General features: G+C 35.3%; 1 protein-coding gene across 1 annotated transcript in view; it reads right to left on the reverse strand.

Moving 5' to 3' along the window:
• Positions 1 to 1,755: 1,755 nt before the first annotated feature.
• Positions 1,756 to 16,240, reverse strand: part of LOC149409921 (uncharacterized) — a 230,721-nt gene continuing 216,236 nt past the window's right edge. Inside the window, exons 3-4 of the mRNA XM_089649118.1 lie at positions 13,096 to 13,158; positions 1,756 to 10,264 (exon numbers count right to left, since the gene is read on the reverse strand). Of these exons, the coding sequence (XP_089505244.1) occupies positions 2,961 to 10,264; positions 13,096 to 13,158 (7,367 nt within the window). The 3' untranslated portion in view covers positions 1,756 to 2,960. The remainder of the gene's footprint in view (positions 10,265 to 13,095; positions 13,159 to 16,240) is intronic.

A 16,240-nucleotide genomic window follows, 5' to 3' on the forward strand; every position in this document is an offset into this window, starting at 1 on the left:
TTAATTACAAAATAATGTTAGTGACAGTGTTATTTTGTAAGTAATTTAAGGGTACACTTAAGAGAATTCATAATCTCCTCTTTCAAAGATGGCTCAAAACGCATTATTTACATTCTTTCAAGAAAGGCATACAAATAGAATATTGTGTCGGTGATTGAATGCAGTATCGTATTTGTATGTTTTTCTTGAAAAAACAATAGTTTGTAATCGAACAAAACTATTTAATCATATTCATATTGCGTATGTACGGGCGCAAACAAATAATTCATAAAGTCTTTTTCCAAAATAATTAAATTATCGCCATCTATGAGCGTAGATTAAAACTCTTTTTTTTTGTATCTGAGACATATTATTTGAGAAAATTCTCGTTTTTTTCTTAATTCAAACACTATCTGTGTGTGTTTTTTAATAATATTTCTGTACCATATAATTAAATTGCACTACATTAAACGAAAAAACAAAATGGGGTAATCATTTTAAACTTACGTGATTTATAATATTTCATGTTTAATAATTATTTAATATTTTTAATTAATTAGACGTAGTGTAGATATGATTTAAGATTTTCACGACCAAAAGTATTATAGTGATTTATTTTTGGGGTATTATGCCGTGTTGCGCTACCTCCTTCTTTAGCCAACGTTTTGGACAGCATTACAGTGTCCATCATAAGGGTAAGTGTGTGCCTTTGAATGTATTGCCAGCTCCAATCCTCTAAGAGCTGGTATTCAGTATAACTTAATACGGTTTTCTGCGTTTAGTTTTGGTGTAGCCGTCAATTACCGGATTTCCCAGAACTATTGAGCTCAGTCCCGTCGTCTTTATTAATATTAAGAAAATTTTTATGAATTTCAATTGCCGCCGTACTTAAGTGTGCTTTATGTGTTTTGGGCATCGATGTATTATACTAGATTAGCCCAGTCTAGTTAAATTCATTTTAAAATAACGCCACGTAGCGTACGTCACAAATATAGAGATGAACTTAACAACCCAACTCTGTTTAAACTCCTTGTAAAAGCGTTCAAACTCGTAAGCGAAACCACGGAGAATTTGTTGTCAGAGGTGTTGTAATATGGACATAATTCAAATTTAAATATTTGGAACTGGGTTATTTTTGTGATTGAAAAAATGAACTTGCCCAGCATAGCTGAGAAGCAAAATAGCTTACTCTAGATCTAGACCAACAAAAGGTAAAACGCAATGCACAGTGACCATTTCGCATTGCGACACAATGCGTGGGCCTTTTCATAAATGTGCACGTGAACCAAACCAAAATTGTGTTGGGGTTATTTTTAAATGAATATGCCGTGTCTAGTCTAATTTAGTCTATGGTTTTGGGTATTCCTAGGACTTCAGGAACAAATTTAATTATTCACAATCGTCGATTATACATCTTCCCTAATGATAGACACCGTAATCTATCCGAAACATTGGCTAAAGAAGGAAGTAGAGAAATACGGCATAGTACCCAAAAAATAAATCACTATTAAGATGTAGTGTAGTATGATTTTAGGGTACAGAGTTACCATAAAATTTTTTTACAAGATTTTAAGAATCTTTCAAAATTTTCAAATTTATTTTGTGTTTATTTGTATTGTAGTTGATTTATTTCAGATTTTTTCTACGTCTACGGGATGGGAAATACCAGAAAGAAGGGCAATAATCTATTTTTTATTATTTATGGTTTTATTATTGCGAAACAAGATATTTTTACAATCATAAAAGTAATTATTTCATAGTATGGTACAATTTCATTAAATGTAAGGTTTAATAATATTACTTACTTAAAAAATTAACATGTTTTTTAAACATTTTGTAAAATTACCTACATTTAATTTAGAGTGCATGTAGGTCAATTAAAATTTCTGTTATTAAATAACCATAAAACAGAATGTTTTTATATTTATTAATTTTCTATGTAAATGTATATTTTTTCTTCAGTTTTCATTTTTTTCTCTTTCAGACTATTTCAAATCAGATTTCATTAAATAAATCTTAGAAATATAATCTTGATCTCACTTCTATTATAAGTACTAAAAATAAGATTGGCATTTTTCTTAAATACTAATCGTAATATGACGTTTTGAATACAATTAGTAACTAAAATAAACTTAAGATACAAACTGAAATAAAGTCGTACCGCTGATTCGTTATAACATCTCCCTCTATCTTATAATCAACGCATGTAACAGAAAGAGAGGTCACAACTCTTATCGGCAGAACCATAAATACCTATTGCCATGTTCTAGTTAAAGAGCAAATTATTTAGCAAAACATTTAAGGCCATTACAACACTCATCTACATAAATATATAAATTATGTGTATTACTGCCATCTATTGACATGACATGAACTTCAGACGATCATCAATGCCATCTAACGATCGATGGTCAAATTAAAACACCGACATGTATCATAACATGTAATTTGACCCTTATTACAAATGTCCATAAAGACTATATTCGCAAATCACGGTGTGAAATAGCGTCCTTTTTTAAAATATACTTAGGTATTGTCTGACGAGGATAGCTTACTAATACAAAGCAAAATATATTATTATAATATACCCTCCTTTAACCGTTGTTCAAATTATGTAAACGATAAATTTACAGTATTCGCATTTTTGCTCTTATGATTGTTGATATACTTTAACGCAGCCGAATAAATACCCATTTTTTAATAAACATTATTTAATCTAAGCATTAAAATAAATAAGTGTTAGAAATTTTCAATAATTTACACTTAATTAATTACGTTTAATTTTAATGTATATTTTATAAAAAATATCGGTAACATACAAAAGGTACGTTTTTAAATTGTTCCAAACTAAAATGTTTTAAACAAATTTGACTTATAAGTTATGAGTATAAAAATTATGCACACTTCTACAAAAATATTTTGTTATCAACATTCAACTATTTATTTTCTAAGTCATTTTGTTTTGTTGTAAGTCTATCATCTTATCTTCCCGATTCTATTTCGCTTCCTTTGATCACGTATGTTACCGTTGCGTCTGAATTGGCTGTTTCAAGGATTGAGCTTGGGTTGTTATTTCTGATGTATTTACTGACTTCTCCGATAATACTTTCCAAGCTCTGAGTTTCGTATTGAGTGGTTGTGTCTTGAATTATGGTATTATCCATAGCTGGCATTACATATGTATCCAACATCATGTCTGATTGAGATCCAAGAATCATTCGACTCAGATACGGTAAATCTGAAGAGTTCAAATCATACTCTTCGTAATAAACAGCTTCTCTCTTTTGTATTCCGGGGTTTTCGTCTAAGTAACTTGTTGAAAGAACTGTGCTAAATTCTCCAGGATGTCTTCCTGATACATACAATGTAATAACACTTGATTCCCTTGGTGGTATTGGCTTGTTCACTACTGGTTTGCGTCTTGCTATCTTTCTTGGAGAAGGAGTTGAAACAACTTCTATATCTTCTTCACTGATGTCTGCCAAATTATCCTCAGGGTCGCTAATGTCTAAAACTTCAGGTTTTGGGCTTAAAATATTGTTGTTCAAGAGTTGTTGTTGGTTTTGGAATAGATTCAGATCGTTCTGGAAACCAAGCAGAGGATTTGCTGTTTGTTGCTGTTGCTGTACTTGCTGTTGTTGAACTTGCTGTTGTTGTAAAAGCAAAAGAATAGAATTCAATTGGTTGGGGTTTTGGTTTGGAGCATTCAATGTAGGGGTCACCACAATTGTTTCTGTTATGAATTCTGTTGCTGTGATGACGTCTACTTTAGAATCGATGATGGTTGTAAAGATTTCTTTTCCTCGGAATGTGAGTGGAATGACCGTTGATTTGGCATCAGTCACCGTTGTGACGTAGGTAGTTGATCTGGTTTTATATTCCGTAGTTGGAGTGCCTTGGACGAGCTGCTGTTGTTGACCTCCTTGGAGTGCTAAAAACGGATTTAATTGAGGTTGAGGCATGCCTATGTTGCCCAAAAGCAGTTGGGAAAGCAAAATGTTAGCCAGAGGCACGTTAGCATTGATTTGTGGCTGAATTGTCGAAGTTACTCTTTCCACGTCATATACGGTGCTTGGTATAACGTGAGAGAAAGAAGTCTTACGTCCTCTAATTGTGGTTGGGGTAAAGATCACACTAGTTGTTGGTGTCTCGTGAAGAATAAATTGGACTACTCTAGTAGCTCCGTTATCTCCAGGCTCGGATAACTCTGAGACAAGAGCAATATATTGGCTCCCAAAAGCATTTTGAGTTGTACTGTACTGGTTTGGTAGGAGAACTTCAATGCTTGGTTTTGCGGTGATTACATTCTTATACTCTGTTAATTTTCCGTTCACTACAGGAATGGTAACTTCAATTGGAATTTTATGAGTTACAGTAAGTTTCCCGTCATTCTTTATTTGGTAATTGACGTAGTTGTTGTCAGCGATATCATTTGATGTTGTTCTTTGCCTGGTAGTACTTCCTCTTCTGGAGGTGGCTGCTCGGGACCTTGAGCTTGGTCTACTAGTTCTAGTTGGTTCAGTCTGAGAGCTTGTATATGTTTTAAGTCTTGGAGCTTTCGGTCTCAGATTAGCTGTGGGAGAAGTTGACCTTCCAGATGTTCTTGAAGCTCTTGCCCGGAATCCTGGTCTTGTTGTTGGTTGATGGGTTTTGCTTTCTCCCCTAAGAATGAAGGGCTGTCTACCACTAGCAGGGGCTGAGGTGGTTCTTAATGGCTTAGGGGTACTCTTAGCTTGTTGTTTTGCGGGTGTTTGTTTGCTTGCGGCGGCTTGTTTGTTACCCGCGCTTCTTGCATTACTGTAACGACTAGCCGGCCTCACTCGTGACGCTGTTGTAACTTCAACAACTTCGACGTCTATTTTAGGTTCTGCTTTTGCTGGTTTAGTTGTTGGCCGTCGAAAATTAGAAAAGTTTCTTCTTGCCCCATAGTCAGTGGCTTGCCTCCTCACTCTTCTGCGGAAGCCAAATGGCTTGATAACAGGATTATTAATTATTTTTCTCGCTGCTGGAGATAATGTGGTTGTAGTTACTTGCGATTCCTGCCTGTTGGAGGAGTCATAATCGGTGTCGTCTTCTAATTCCTCACCTTCGAGATCATCTTGATTTTCTTCATCATTTTGATTGATGACTTCTTCTTCTGGTTGTGATTCCGGTTGTTTATTGATCAAGCCTCTCGGCGGGAAGATCGAATTGTTTGGCCTTTGTCTATTTCTTAAAGCAAATAGTGGGTTCTGAGTTGTTCTTGTTGGAGGCTTTGGAGTTGTTGTGGTTCCGGCTCTTCTATTATTTACTGCTCCTCTTCTGGTTGTTCCCTGAGAAGCTGACCTAGGAGTGGTAACCGAAGGAGCCCTTGTGAAGGGAGGGCGTCTAAAACGAAGTAGAGAATTAGTTGTTCTTCTGAAGCCTAGATCAACAGGTCCATCGGACTGAGTTACGGTTTCGGCGTAGTTGGTTAATCCTGTTGGGTCTTCTGTTACAAACGTTGACAGATCATCATTGTTATTAGGTGTGGTCGTTTGCTTATTTCCACGATACCTTGATGAGAGTGTTGGCCTAATCCTAGATCCACCTCGACTGGATGACAATTCGGAAGCGCCAGCTCGGGCCGAACTTGTTCTAAATCCGCCTCTTCTTGCATTGGTTGGTTGAATTTCTGCAGACGATCGGCCGCGGAAGCCTGTTGATCTCTGGCTTGGCGCATTTGCTGTTGCTGAGCTACTTATTCTTGAAAATCGTCTACCACCGCTCGTTGAGCTTCCAGGGTAAGCAGATGAGGGAGCTTTTCTATTACCGAAACCGGTTGATTTGGCAGATTTCAGAGCAGGAGTGGCAGTCACAGTGGGAGTGAAGTCAGACCTCGTGACTGTCGTTGCGCTAGTGAGTGACGCTCGTTTGGGATTGAATGTTGGTCTGTTGCGAGAAACGAAGGGCCTAATCACCGGGGTAAAGGTGCGTTTCCTAGTTTGGAATGTTAAACGAGATTTCTTTCTGGTGATGTTACCATCTTCATCTTCTGTTTCTTCTTCGTCATCTTCATCATCTCCACCTTCTCCTTCTTCACTTTGAAGTGTGGTAGGATCTGTGACAGAACCCTCAATGATAGTCACTCCAGGGTTAGTTATTGTGGATTCTCCTCCTATGTCATTGACCAGTTTGGTCGTCTGGATTAAGTCTACCTTATTTGCACCTTCCGCGGGTTTTTCTACGTTCGTTATAATGGTTGAATCTCCACTGATAACAGCCACTTGAGAAGATATTATTCTCTTATCGTTGTCTCCTCCAGGAATAAAATTATCTGAGTATGTGCCAACTAACTGCGTTGGTATGATGGCATTGTCTCCCAAAACTTTAGTTGGAACGATGATGATGTCAGGCATTTTGGTGTTCTTGATGACGGGTTTTTCACCATTTTCAACAAGGTTACCAGCAGGTGCTTGATTACCAACAGCTCTTGCCAATTGGTTTTCGTTGACTAAATCTTTAGTGTTGTCTACAATGTTTGTGACGGTTTCCAGACTACTTCTTAATTCAGAAGAATTGCCTACGTAATAAGTGGTGAAATATGTATAAGTTGTGAAGAAAGTTGCCTTACCATCGTCTTCCGCAGCCTCTTCAAGACCAATAGTGCTAGACGGTTTAATATTGTCCACTACTTCAGCTTTGCTAATATCCAGTTTGATAACAGAAACATCAATGGGATTTGTTGCGATTGGGTTTGGAGTAGCGACAGGCTCTGGAAGTGCGCTTGGAGCAACCACGTTAGAAATAATATCTTCCCTGCTTGTGATTGTCGTGGTCTTGTCCTTATATAGTGTTGTCCAATAAGTGAACGTTGTATAATATGTGATTGGGAGATTTGATGCTTCCACTTCTGTTTGCTTGGGATCAAGAGTTTCTGTAACGACATTTGTGACAGTTTCAAGACGGCTTTTTATTTTACTAGAATCTTTACCAAGATACATTGTAGTGAAATATGTAAAAGTGGTGTAGCTAGTTTGGAGCAAAAGTGTTGCTGATGGAATGATCTCATCGATGTTACTTTCGGAACTAATTTGATCATCTAGTATGGCATTATCAATAATTTGTCTTTCTCCTTTGGACGAGCTGCTCTTTACATCTGTAACAAACATACTTTCGCCTTGTTGCAGAACAATTTCGTTTTCAAGATGTCTAGATTCTTCTCTTGTTAAACTATTGTCATCCGTAGCTGGTTTCTTATTGGTCCTATCAATTGAAGAATAAAGTGGTTTTTTAGATTTGCTGGAAACTGATTCAACCTTTTCAACAATAAATTCTTTCTCTTCATCAAGTTGTTTGACTGGTATTTTATCTGCAGGAACTTTTTTACAATTGTTAAAGTCTATTTGATTTGTGTCTGTTTTCAAAATGATGGCAGAACTAGTCTTTGTTGGAATAAGCGATGCTGGTCCTACGTAATTTGTGTAAACTTCTGAGCGACTGCAAATATTCATATCTTCTTCTACGTACAGTGTTGTAAAGAATGTGTAAGTTGTATAGAAAGTTTTGACAATGTCAGCGTTAATATTTTCAAGTAACTTTTCATCGTTTAACTCTGGAGTTTGAATTTTTGAGCTTAGAATGGCGTCGTTTTCAGCGGAATCTATAACTTGTTTGTGTTGAACTAAATCTAAAATACTATTGATGGCATATGTTTGTGTTGGACGACCGGCTCCAACGCTTGTTGGGGCAATTTCACCTAACTGTTCCCTTGCCGTTGCTTTGAAAAGATAATCGCTAGATTCTATGGCATTGAAGATAGATGGATCGATTTCAGACAAATCTAAGGTTGATGTTATGACATTAGTTACAACGGATTTCTTGCTAGCTACAGTAGAAGTTGAACCTTGGAAATAAGTTGTGAAATATGTATAAGTTGTATATAATGTTTTATAAATCAAATCGATTTCGTTTTCGTTCGATTCAGTGACGTTCTCGACAATTTCTTTAGGCTGTGTTGTGGTTTCGATGTCACTTGAATCCGTGGTTATTGATGCTTCAGTGTGGCTTTCGCTTGTAGTTATGTGCTCTGTGGCGGGAATATCAACCGTTGTTATTCTGTTTTCAGTGGTTTCGGGAGTGCTTGGGGTATTTGCTTTTTCTGGTGTGGTTTCTTCCACTGTTTCAGTTACAGATCTCTCAGTTGTTGCTAGAACTTCATCCTCAACTTCGGGAATATTCTCAGTTGTTGTGAGAACGGGTAAATTTGCTTCAGTGACAACTTCTTGTCTGTGCATCTCGACATGTTTCTCAGTACTCGTCTCAAACCTAACAGAGATTGTTGGATCTATTTTCACGTTCAAGGCTGTAGTAGGCATGATGTCGATTACTGCAGCTGTTTTACATTGCAAGTTGGTTAAGAATCCTGTTTCGGTAGATACCACTTCGTGAGATTTTAAAGAAGTCGTGGTCACTGTTCCTTCAAGAGGGATGTAGTACGTGGTCAGATATGTGAATGTCTTATAGGCAGTAGTCATTGTTGAAACAGGGATGATTCCATCAGTGCAAGTGGCATCCATAGAAACTTCCTCTTCTTTTTCTTCTTCTTCGGTTTCAGCTTCTGGTTCATTGTCATCACTAGTCTCTTCTATTTGAGGAGTTGACAGGGTTTCCTCAGTATTTGCCATGGTTTCACTAAAACTTTCTGTTGTCGAAGGAATGTCGTCTTCTTCTGTAACCTCGTCTTCATACGTACTGAATGTTTCCTCTGTAAACGCTGAGTTTTCTTCAGCATCTGTGGTTTCAATGACAGTTGTTGGTCTGAAAAACTTAAGAGGTTCTGTTGCTTGAATTTCTGGAATATTTTCTTCTCTAGTCGTTTCATCTCGTGTATTCATTTGATCAGTAGCATGGTTCCTAATAATGGTACTGTATGAAGTTTCAGAAGGTTGAATGACATCTTTATGGAGACCAAACTGTGTTGCAGGTCTGATGAAGAGACCGTTCTTCAAGCTAGCAATAACTCTATTAAACTTTTCTCTATCGTCAATTAATGCTTGCTCCTCATCTGCCTTTGGTTTTTCGAACAAAGCGTTTTTTAAGTTGGCGATCTGATTCGAAAGAGCTTTGTTAGAACGAATTGTATCTAAAGGCTGGGTTGCTTCTGGGCGAGCGGTTTGCAATGGATGCCCAAAGGTTTTAGTGATCATCAAATCAGAAGAAAGGAAGGTCTTCAACCTGGATGCAATATTAGGGAGTACAGGTTTAATAGATTTACTGATTTCTTGTTCATTCTCCTTAATAAACGCACTAGCTGTGCTTGGAGAAAATACGATAACCGTCTCTCCAACAGTTGTCGTAAAGTTAGCGAATCCATAGTAAGTGAAAGTCTTCAATGGTTTGAAATCTTCTTTAAATCCAAAAAGCTTCTTAGCACTCTTCAGATAACTTGGAACGGCGTTGGATTTTTCGGTTTTAGCCTCAACATTATCGATGTAATAAAATATTGGAGAGAATTCATTCTTGACAGTAAAAGTAGGCAATTTAATATTAGGATTAATCTTGGCTGGTTCGATGACCTTGACTTGAGATTCGTTAACATTATTCGTAATAGTTTCTTTCAAATTTTCTTTGACTTGAATAGCTTTGTCTATTTTTTCATCTCTGTTAACGATTTCAGCGTTGATGTTATTGTATGCAGAAATCTTCCTTTCCCTCGCTGTCGGCAGAGGATCGAGGAAATTAAAAGCCTCAAACTCTGAATATCTTGGAATTTCCTTTAGTCCTTGAACCCTCAGATCATCAGGGATATCTTGTCCTTGTCCTGTAGGCGCTGCAAATTCTTCTCCAAATCTTCCTTCGATAACAGGGGCTGGGTTCCAAGCGGTAGCATATTCTTGCGTAGGCTTGCTAGCAAATACAGTAAAGAGATCACCACCTTCTTTAGGGGTGATATAGTCAGTGTTTTTGATGATGTACGAGTACTGATCTTTAACTTTGTCTCCAAGATTGGCTTCAACGTTCCACTTTTTCGCATCAGCTTCGTAAGGAAGCCTCGTTCTTTTGCTTAACTCTTGCACTCCATCTAATGGTCTATCGTAAAGAACAAGCGAAGACTTAGTTAACAACTGAGCGTACACTCTTCCATTGTCCAAAGTTGTGCCAACAACTTCAGTAGCGTATTCCGTAGTGACTCCATCCTGGATAAAAGTCCTTGCCGTAGAAGTAAGAAGCCCAATTACTGGCTTCACGTTAAGATATCTACCATTTCGAGAATTGATGTCTCTATTAAGTTTTTGATTGTCGACTAAAAGAACAGTTGTCACATCTGATGACCAAAAAAGATTTCAAATACACAATATTCAACATTTAAAATACAGTTTTGTTAACACATACATAAAAATTTACACATAAATCACATTTTGTTAGATTTTTTAAAGTTCATAGTCACAGTCCATTTTTGGTCAATTTTTTGGTCGGTCGTCATATTGTTGGTATTTTCGTCAAATTTTTGGTATTTTCGTCATTAGTTTTGTCCATTGGGGAAGATCGGGTTCCATTTGGGGTTTTTGGTTTTGGTTTTTGGTATTTGTACATCAATGATACAGGTATATTTGCGGCATTTGGTGGTAAAGTAGGTAGTCGTTTTGTACAATTATTGTTTTTGAGGTTGTAAATAGGTATTTTTTGTAGCACGCCCACCGTAGAAGGAGGTTATAGTTGAGATTGGAAAAAAACAGAAACAAATCGGTATAATAACAATATAAACAATATATTATATAAATTTTCAGTAATAATTTATAGTAATTATTTTTAGTTAAATACATTAAATAATTTTATTTGTAACCAATCGCACAGTATTCGTACTATTTATTTAAAATTGTAGTTTTAAAATGTTGTCACTTAATTTTTAAAATTTACAAACTTTACCATAGATGAAATTAAAAAAAGTTTTTTTACTGCGTCATAGATTACAAGTATGCAGTTCTATAGTTCATTTTATCATCAGTTTTAATTACCGTTCGAATACTTTGCAATTAGTCTGATTATATTTTATTTAAATAATATACTAAATAATTATAATTTAATATTATGTCATATTTCGGTAAACCTTTGAGTGCGTAGAAAATGTGAGAAGTAAATAATATATTAAAAATAATAACGAGATGGTACGATTATTTGTATCCTCGTGATTGTGTGATTTCGCTGATGCTAGCAAAACTTTGATAGAAGAGGGCACAAGAAGAACGAACACAAAGTAAACGAACATCGTCTGTATGTCTTAGTGTATAGTTCACTAAGGAAGAAGAAAAAATTAAATATTTTAGAATTTGAAAAATTCATTTGACAAGTTATTATATTGTTATTGTATTTTGTTTTCGAGTAGGTTCTGCGTATGTGTTGCTTAAATTGAATAAAATATGTAGTCACCCTGATACAGATTGACAAATATATCTGTGCAGGTAGCTAAAACAAGAACTAAAAAAAGGACAAACTATTTTTTAAACAGATAACCATTAAATCCATTGTAGCGACTGGCATCGCTCTCGAGTGCAAAATATAAAATAATTTAATAATTAAGACGATATTAACGTCTCTCAAACGAAAAATGTGAAAGAAAAGAAAGAAAAAATGCATTCGCATCTGGAAATCGAACGTAGATCCTCTTCCTGAAGTAATTCCACAATAAAAATATTGAATACTCATCCTAGGCTTGTAAAAAATCAATAGATGCGCACATTAAAATAAAAAAAAGATATATATTTATCGAAGGCACTATCTAGATTTCAATTTAATACTGGTAGAATCTCGCAATCATACATATGATAGCAACCAAGAACAATGCGTTAAGAAAATGTTGATAGCTCTTAATCAATGTATGATACAGTTAAAACTGAACAAACTTGATATGGTTGAATTAGCTTAGAGTCAGAGCACTTCTCCGGCAAGGAAGACGACCTTGGTTCAGTTTCTAGAATTCCTGAATCTTTTGCTATCTTTTCTGTTTTACATTTTTCGTTTGATAGTAATTAATATTGTCTTCAAAAATTAAATATTAAAATTTGAGGAGTAACTCATTTAGTTATTCAACTATACAAATATTTTGTAAGTTTGCACATCAGATCTGTTGAAATTTAATGTTTTTTACTCTAGTAAGTCCAAGTTATGAATTTAGCAATATATTCAAGATACCTCAGTGTATTTTCCTTCACTCAAAAAGCCAACGATTTTGATATAAGTAATTTAAAATATCTTAATATATATTTGAAATAAATTAAGTATTATATTTAAGAGAAGCACTTATGCCAAATGAACAAAGGAAAGACATTAAAGAAGAAAAAACATAAAGAAATGTTGCCACATAAAAAAAATAAATAAAATGTACAAGAAATCAAAAACACAGTGCCAAAAAAAACCAAGAAAAAATCCAAACTTCGTGCATTTTTTTTAAATAGCTACAGAATAAATTAAATTGTTTTTTTCCGAAATGATTTTAAGCGATTATTTAAGAATTTGAAATATGTTTTTGGTCAATGTAAAAATTACAAAATATAGATTGAAATAAAATCAATTATTATTTTTTGGTAAACTAATGTTTTAAGACAAGGTTTTTTATGCATAGCACAAAGGGTAACAATTATTTACAAGCAATAATTATTCGCCTGAAACACTCAAAAAAAAATGTAACAAGCAGTAATTGTTGAATGAAACACTAGTATATATTGAATCATTTCGCGGGTAAGAGATAAGCCGCCATAGCTCAGTGGTCAGAGCTGTCGACCGGAAATCGAAGGAACACGGGTTCGAGTCCCGTTGGCGTCATGTATCTTTTATCAGGAGATTTTTCAATGTGGATGAGTGTTTCAGGCGAATAATTATTGCTTGTAAATAATTGAAATAAAATCGATTATTTTTAGTAACGAAATGAAATAATCGAAGTTTTCGAAAATTATATCTCGATGATTCAATAATTTTCAAAAAGAAGATATTTTTTTAATGTTTTTTATTTATGCCAAAAATGGTTGAATAGAATATTATTTAGAGTTGCAAGAAATAAGTATTCAGAAAGTATTTTTTTGCGAAGAAAAGGCTTTGTACAAAAGCGACAATGCAATCAATACCAAGGAAAAATGTTTAATTTTTATAAAGATAACTTACCGCCATCATTTGCAACGTCCCTTTTTACTCGTTCAGCCGCAATTGTCCCATCGATTTGATATCCTGAAAAAAAGCGAAAAATGAATGTTATATACAGAGAATACACAAACACATATAATCAATCATAACGTTTCGGGCTGGATCATAACAAAGGGTACACACATTGGTGTCGCGAAGCTGCGACTCCACTGTATTTTAAAGGTGGTGCAGAGCAAAGCCACACGCTCAAAGGACCAGTCCCAAACTACACCGAATGCTAGGTTATGGGACGATTTATGCATCCGACAAACCCGATGGACAGTGCAATAGTCAAAAAGGTATAAATCTGGGCTTCTGGAGCACAAGATAAGCCCAGATTGGAATGCAGGAAAGATGGACTCACCCGTTGATGATTACCACACGTCTCCAGGAGTTTTGGATGATTTCAGTTCACAAATATATAATCGCCCTGTCTGATATTAGTTATCACTACGACAGAATTCAGGTCTAAACTAAAAACTTACCTTTTTAAGTTGTCGTACCCTTAAATTAAATATACCAATCCTAAGAGAAAGTCCAGTTATATTCAATTTTTCAATTAAGTCCTAAACCCTGTATCTAAATTTCGCCAATAAACAATTAGATAATTTTAATTAAGTGTTAATCTCAAGTGACCTACCAGGTAAGTATTGTACTGTATATTTTCTCCATAAATAGTTAAGTAATAACATAGATCACTGTAGAGATGTATTATAAGTTTGTACAGCGCCCTTGAGGTGTTTTTGCACAAAAACGGCGCTATAAAAGTCATCCAGGTATTATTATTATTATTATTACGAACTCTGATGAGCAACTGACACCACTTGTCCGATTTTACGTGTCGCGACAATCATTTTATTATGGTGACATTTTGGGATGGGTAAAAGGGTAGGTAGGACATTTGCAGGATTTTATATTGACATTACAATTGTCCATTAAGCCTGTGGATGCATACCTAACAATCCCCTATATATTGCGCGAACACACATTTTCAAAAATGTAATAACAAATCAAACATAACAACACAAGAGTCCCAATTGCTCTAATCCGAGCCAGTGAGACTGTGGCATCCTTAATTGGGGTATGTTATTAGGCTGAAGATTATGGAGATGGGAAAAAGATGAGAAAGAGGAAGGAGAAAGTAGCAGGTTATTCAGATCTGGTCACCGAACACGGCTAAAGCCATTTCACCAGGGTGATACTTCACTCTGGAACGTTCCGAAAATATACGATATATCGTTTTTAAAGAATTAATTGTAAAACAACACAAATTAATTAAACAAAATCACGGGATATTTAATTGTAGGTTGTAGGATTTGTGAAGCTGAAAATATTCATAAAAAATACCAGAAATTTACCTCTCGAATGAACACCGTTAATAAACTCGAAACATTACGACATCTGTTAAAAATTTAAACTAAAGAAATGCACATTTCAAATATGAATATTGAATACTTTTGGTATCTACTAATCAGTTCCAATTTTGTAAATCAAAGCAAATCCTAGTTGCAAAGGTGATTGAACCGGAGTTGTAATCAAAACCAAAATTTTATTTTTATGATTTTTTTATACTTAAACATAATGAATGTTTACATACTTTTAAAACATATCTTCGCCTGCACGGTGTAATAATTTTATCCATATATTATATTTAATACGCATTACAAACGTACCTATATTTAAATATGTTTGAACTTTTGACCCTAGTTAATAAGTAGTTATTAAACATGCAATATACGCTCGTGAAATGTTATGTGCAGGTGAAAAATATCGCAGAATGTGAAAGTGGTTTCTTGTGACAGGTGATTTTAAAATAAGCGGTTGCTAATTGGTTGAAGTTTTCATTGGTTGATGAGTACGCAGAAGAGAAATGTTAAAAAAGCAATTAAATATAAATGTGACTACTATTGCCCTCTATGTTGTAAATCTTAAGATATTAGGTTTGGAACTTGACTAAACCCTGCCGTTGTAAATATTTTTTACTGGTTATATGATAAAGCAGTTTTTCAATTGTTTACGACACTAGCTAATCTGTACCCGTCGTTGCTAGGGTTATCCTTAGGAGTTGGACATACAATTGTTAATATTTACAATTCCGTATTTATTTATTGGATAATTTGTACAGCGCCGCTTTTGTGAAATATCACCTCAGGGGCGCGTTACAGGTGATGCAGGTATTACAAAAATAAAGTGAAATTATTAGTAAAATGTACAGGAACAGGTGACACGAAAATAGAAGATGGAGACTCTGCAGCAAGAATCCTAGGTGATGAAGAAACTGGACCAGCTGCTGCAGCGAGATAGTCCACCTCATCCACCAACAGTGCCAGCACGAGGTTCGTCATCCGTCCACGTATGTGTCTGCTGCTAATAAAGCGCTGACACCTCACATAGACCCTTGCAGCACTGCTGTGGCCTTCGGCGAGTCCATCATTCATCTCCACGAAATCATGTTCCTGGTGATTGTTGAAGTGGTGTATTCTGCCTGCAATAAAAAGCGACGGTCGGGATAATCAATTACCCTGGGCTTAGCAAAACACTTGCCAGGGAAGTTTCCGAGAATTCCGTTGAAAACATCTGGGGTGCATTTACCGATCGACGTTCGTTTCGAATATAGAATATTTTTGACCAAAATTTCCGAATATTTACTTTTAAAACACTGCACTCAAATCACATATAATAAAGTTCTTATAACTGGTTGTTAATTTTATTCTTATTGAAGTTAAAATGTTGATTGATTGATTTTAAAAATAATTTTAAAAGGATGTTGCCTCATTTCCCTTGAAAATATTAAAAAAAACACAAATCGGTTCGAGGACGCGTTAGGACGCGTCCGGCTGCCACGAAGGGCGCTATACGTAGTACATTATTTTGATGTATCTCGTAAGGCTTAGTCAGGGTTAGGTTACTACAAAACTTCGACTTTTCTCTACTTTTTATAAATATAAGTCAAATAATAAAAAATATCTCCCGATTAAAAATAAATGCCGCCGACGGGAATTGAACCAGCAACTTCTGATGTCCGGTCAGGTGCTTCTGACCACTGAGCTACATCGGCTTATTTTCAACACGCCAAATAATTCAATATGTACTAGTACTTCAATCAACAATTACTGCTTATTATATT

This window comes from Hesperophylax consimilis, chromosome 29, assembly GCF_061612785.1.
Source record: "Hesperophylax consimilis isolate HC1 chromosome 29, BYU_Hcon_1.0, whole genome shotgun sequence".
Lineage (NCBI taxonomy): Eukaryota > Metazoa > Arthropoda > Insecta > Trichoptera > Limnephilidae > Hesperophylax > Hesperophylax consimilis.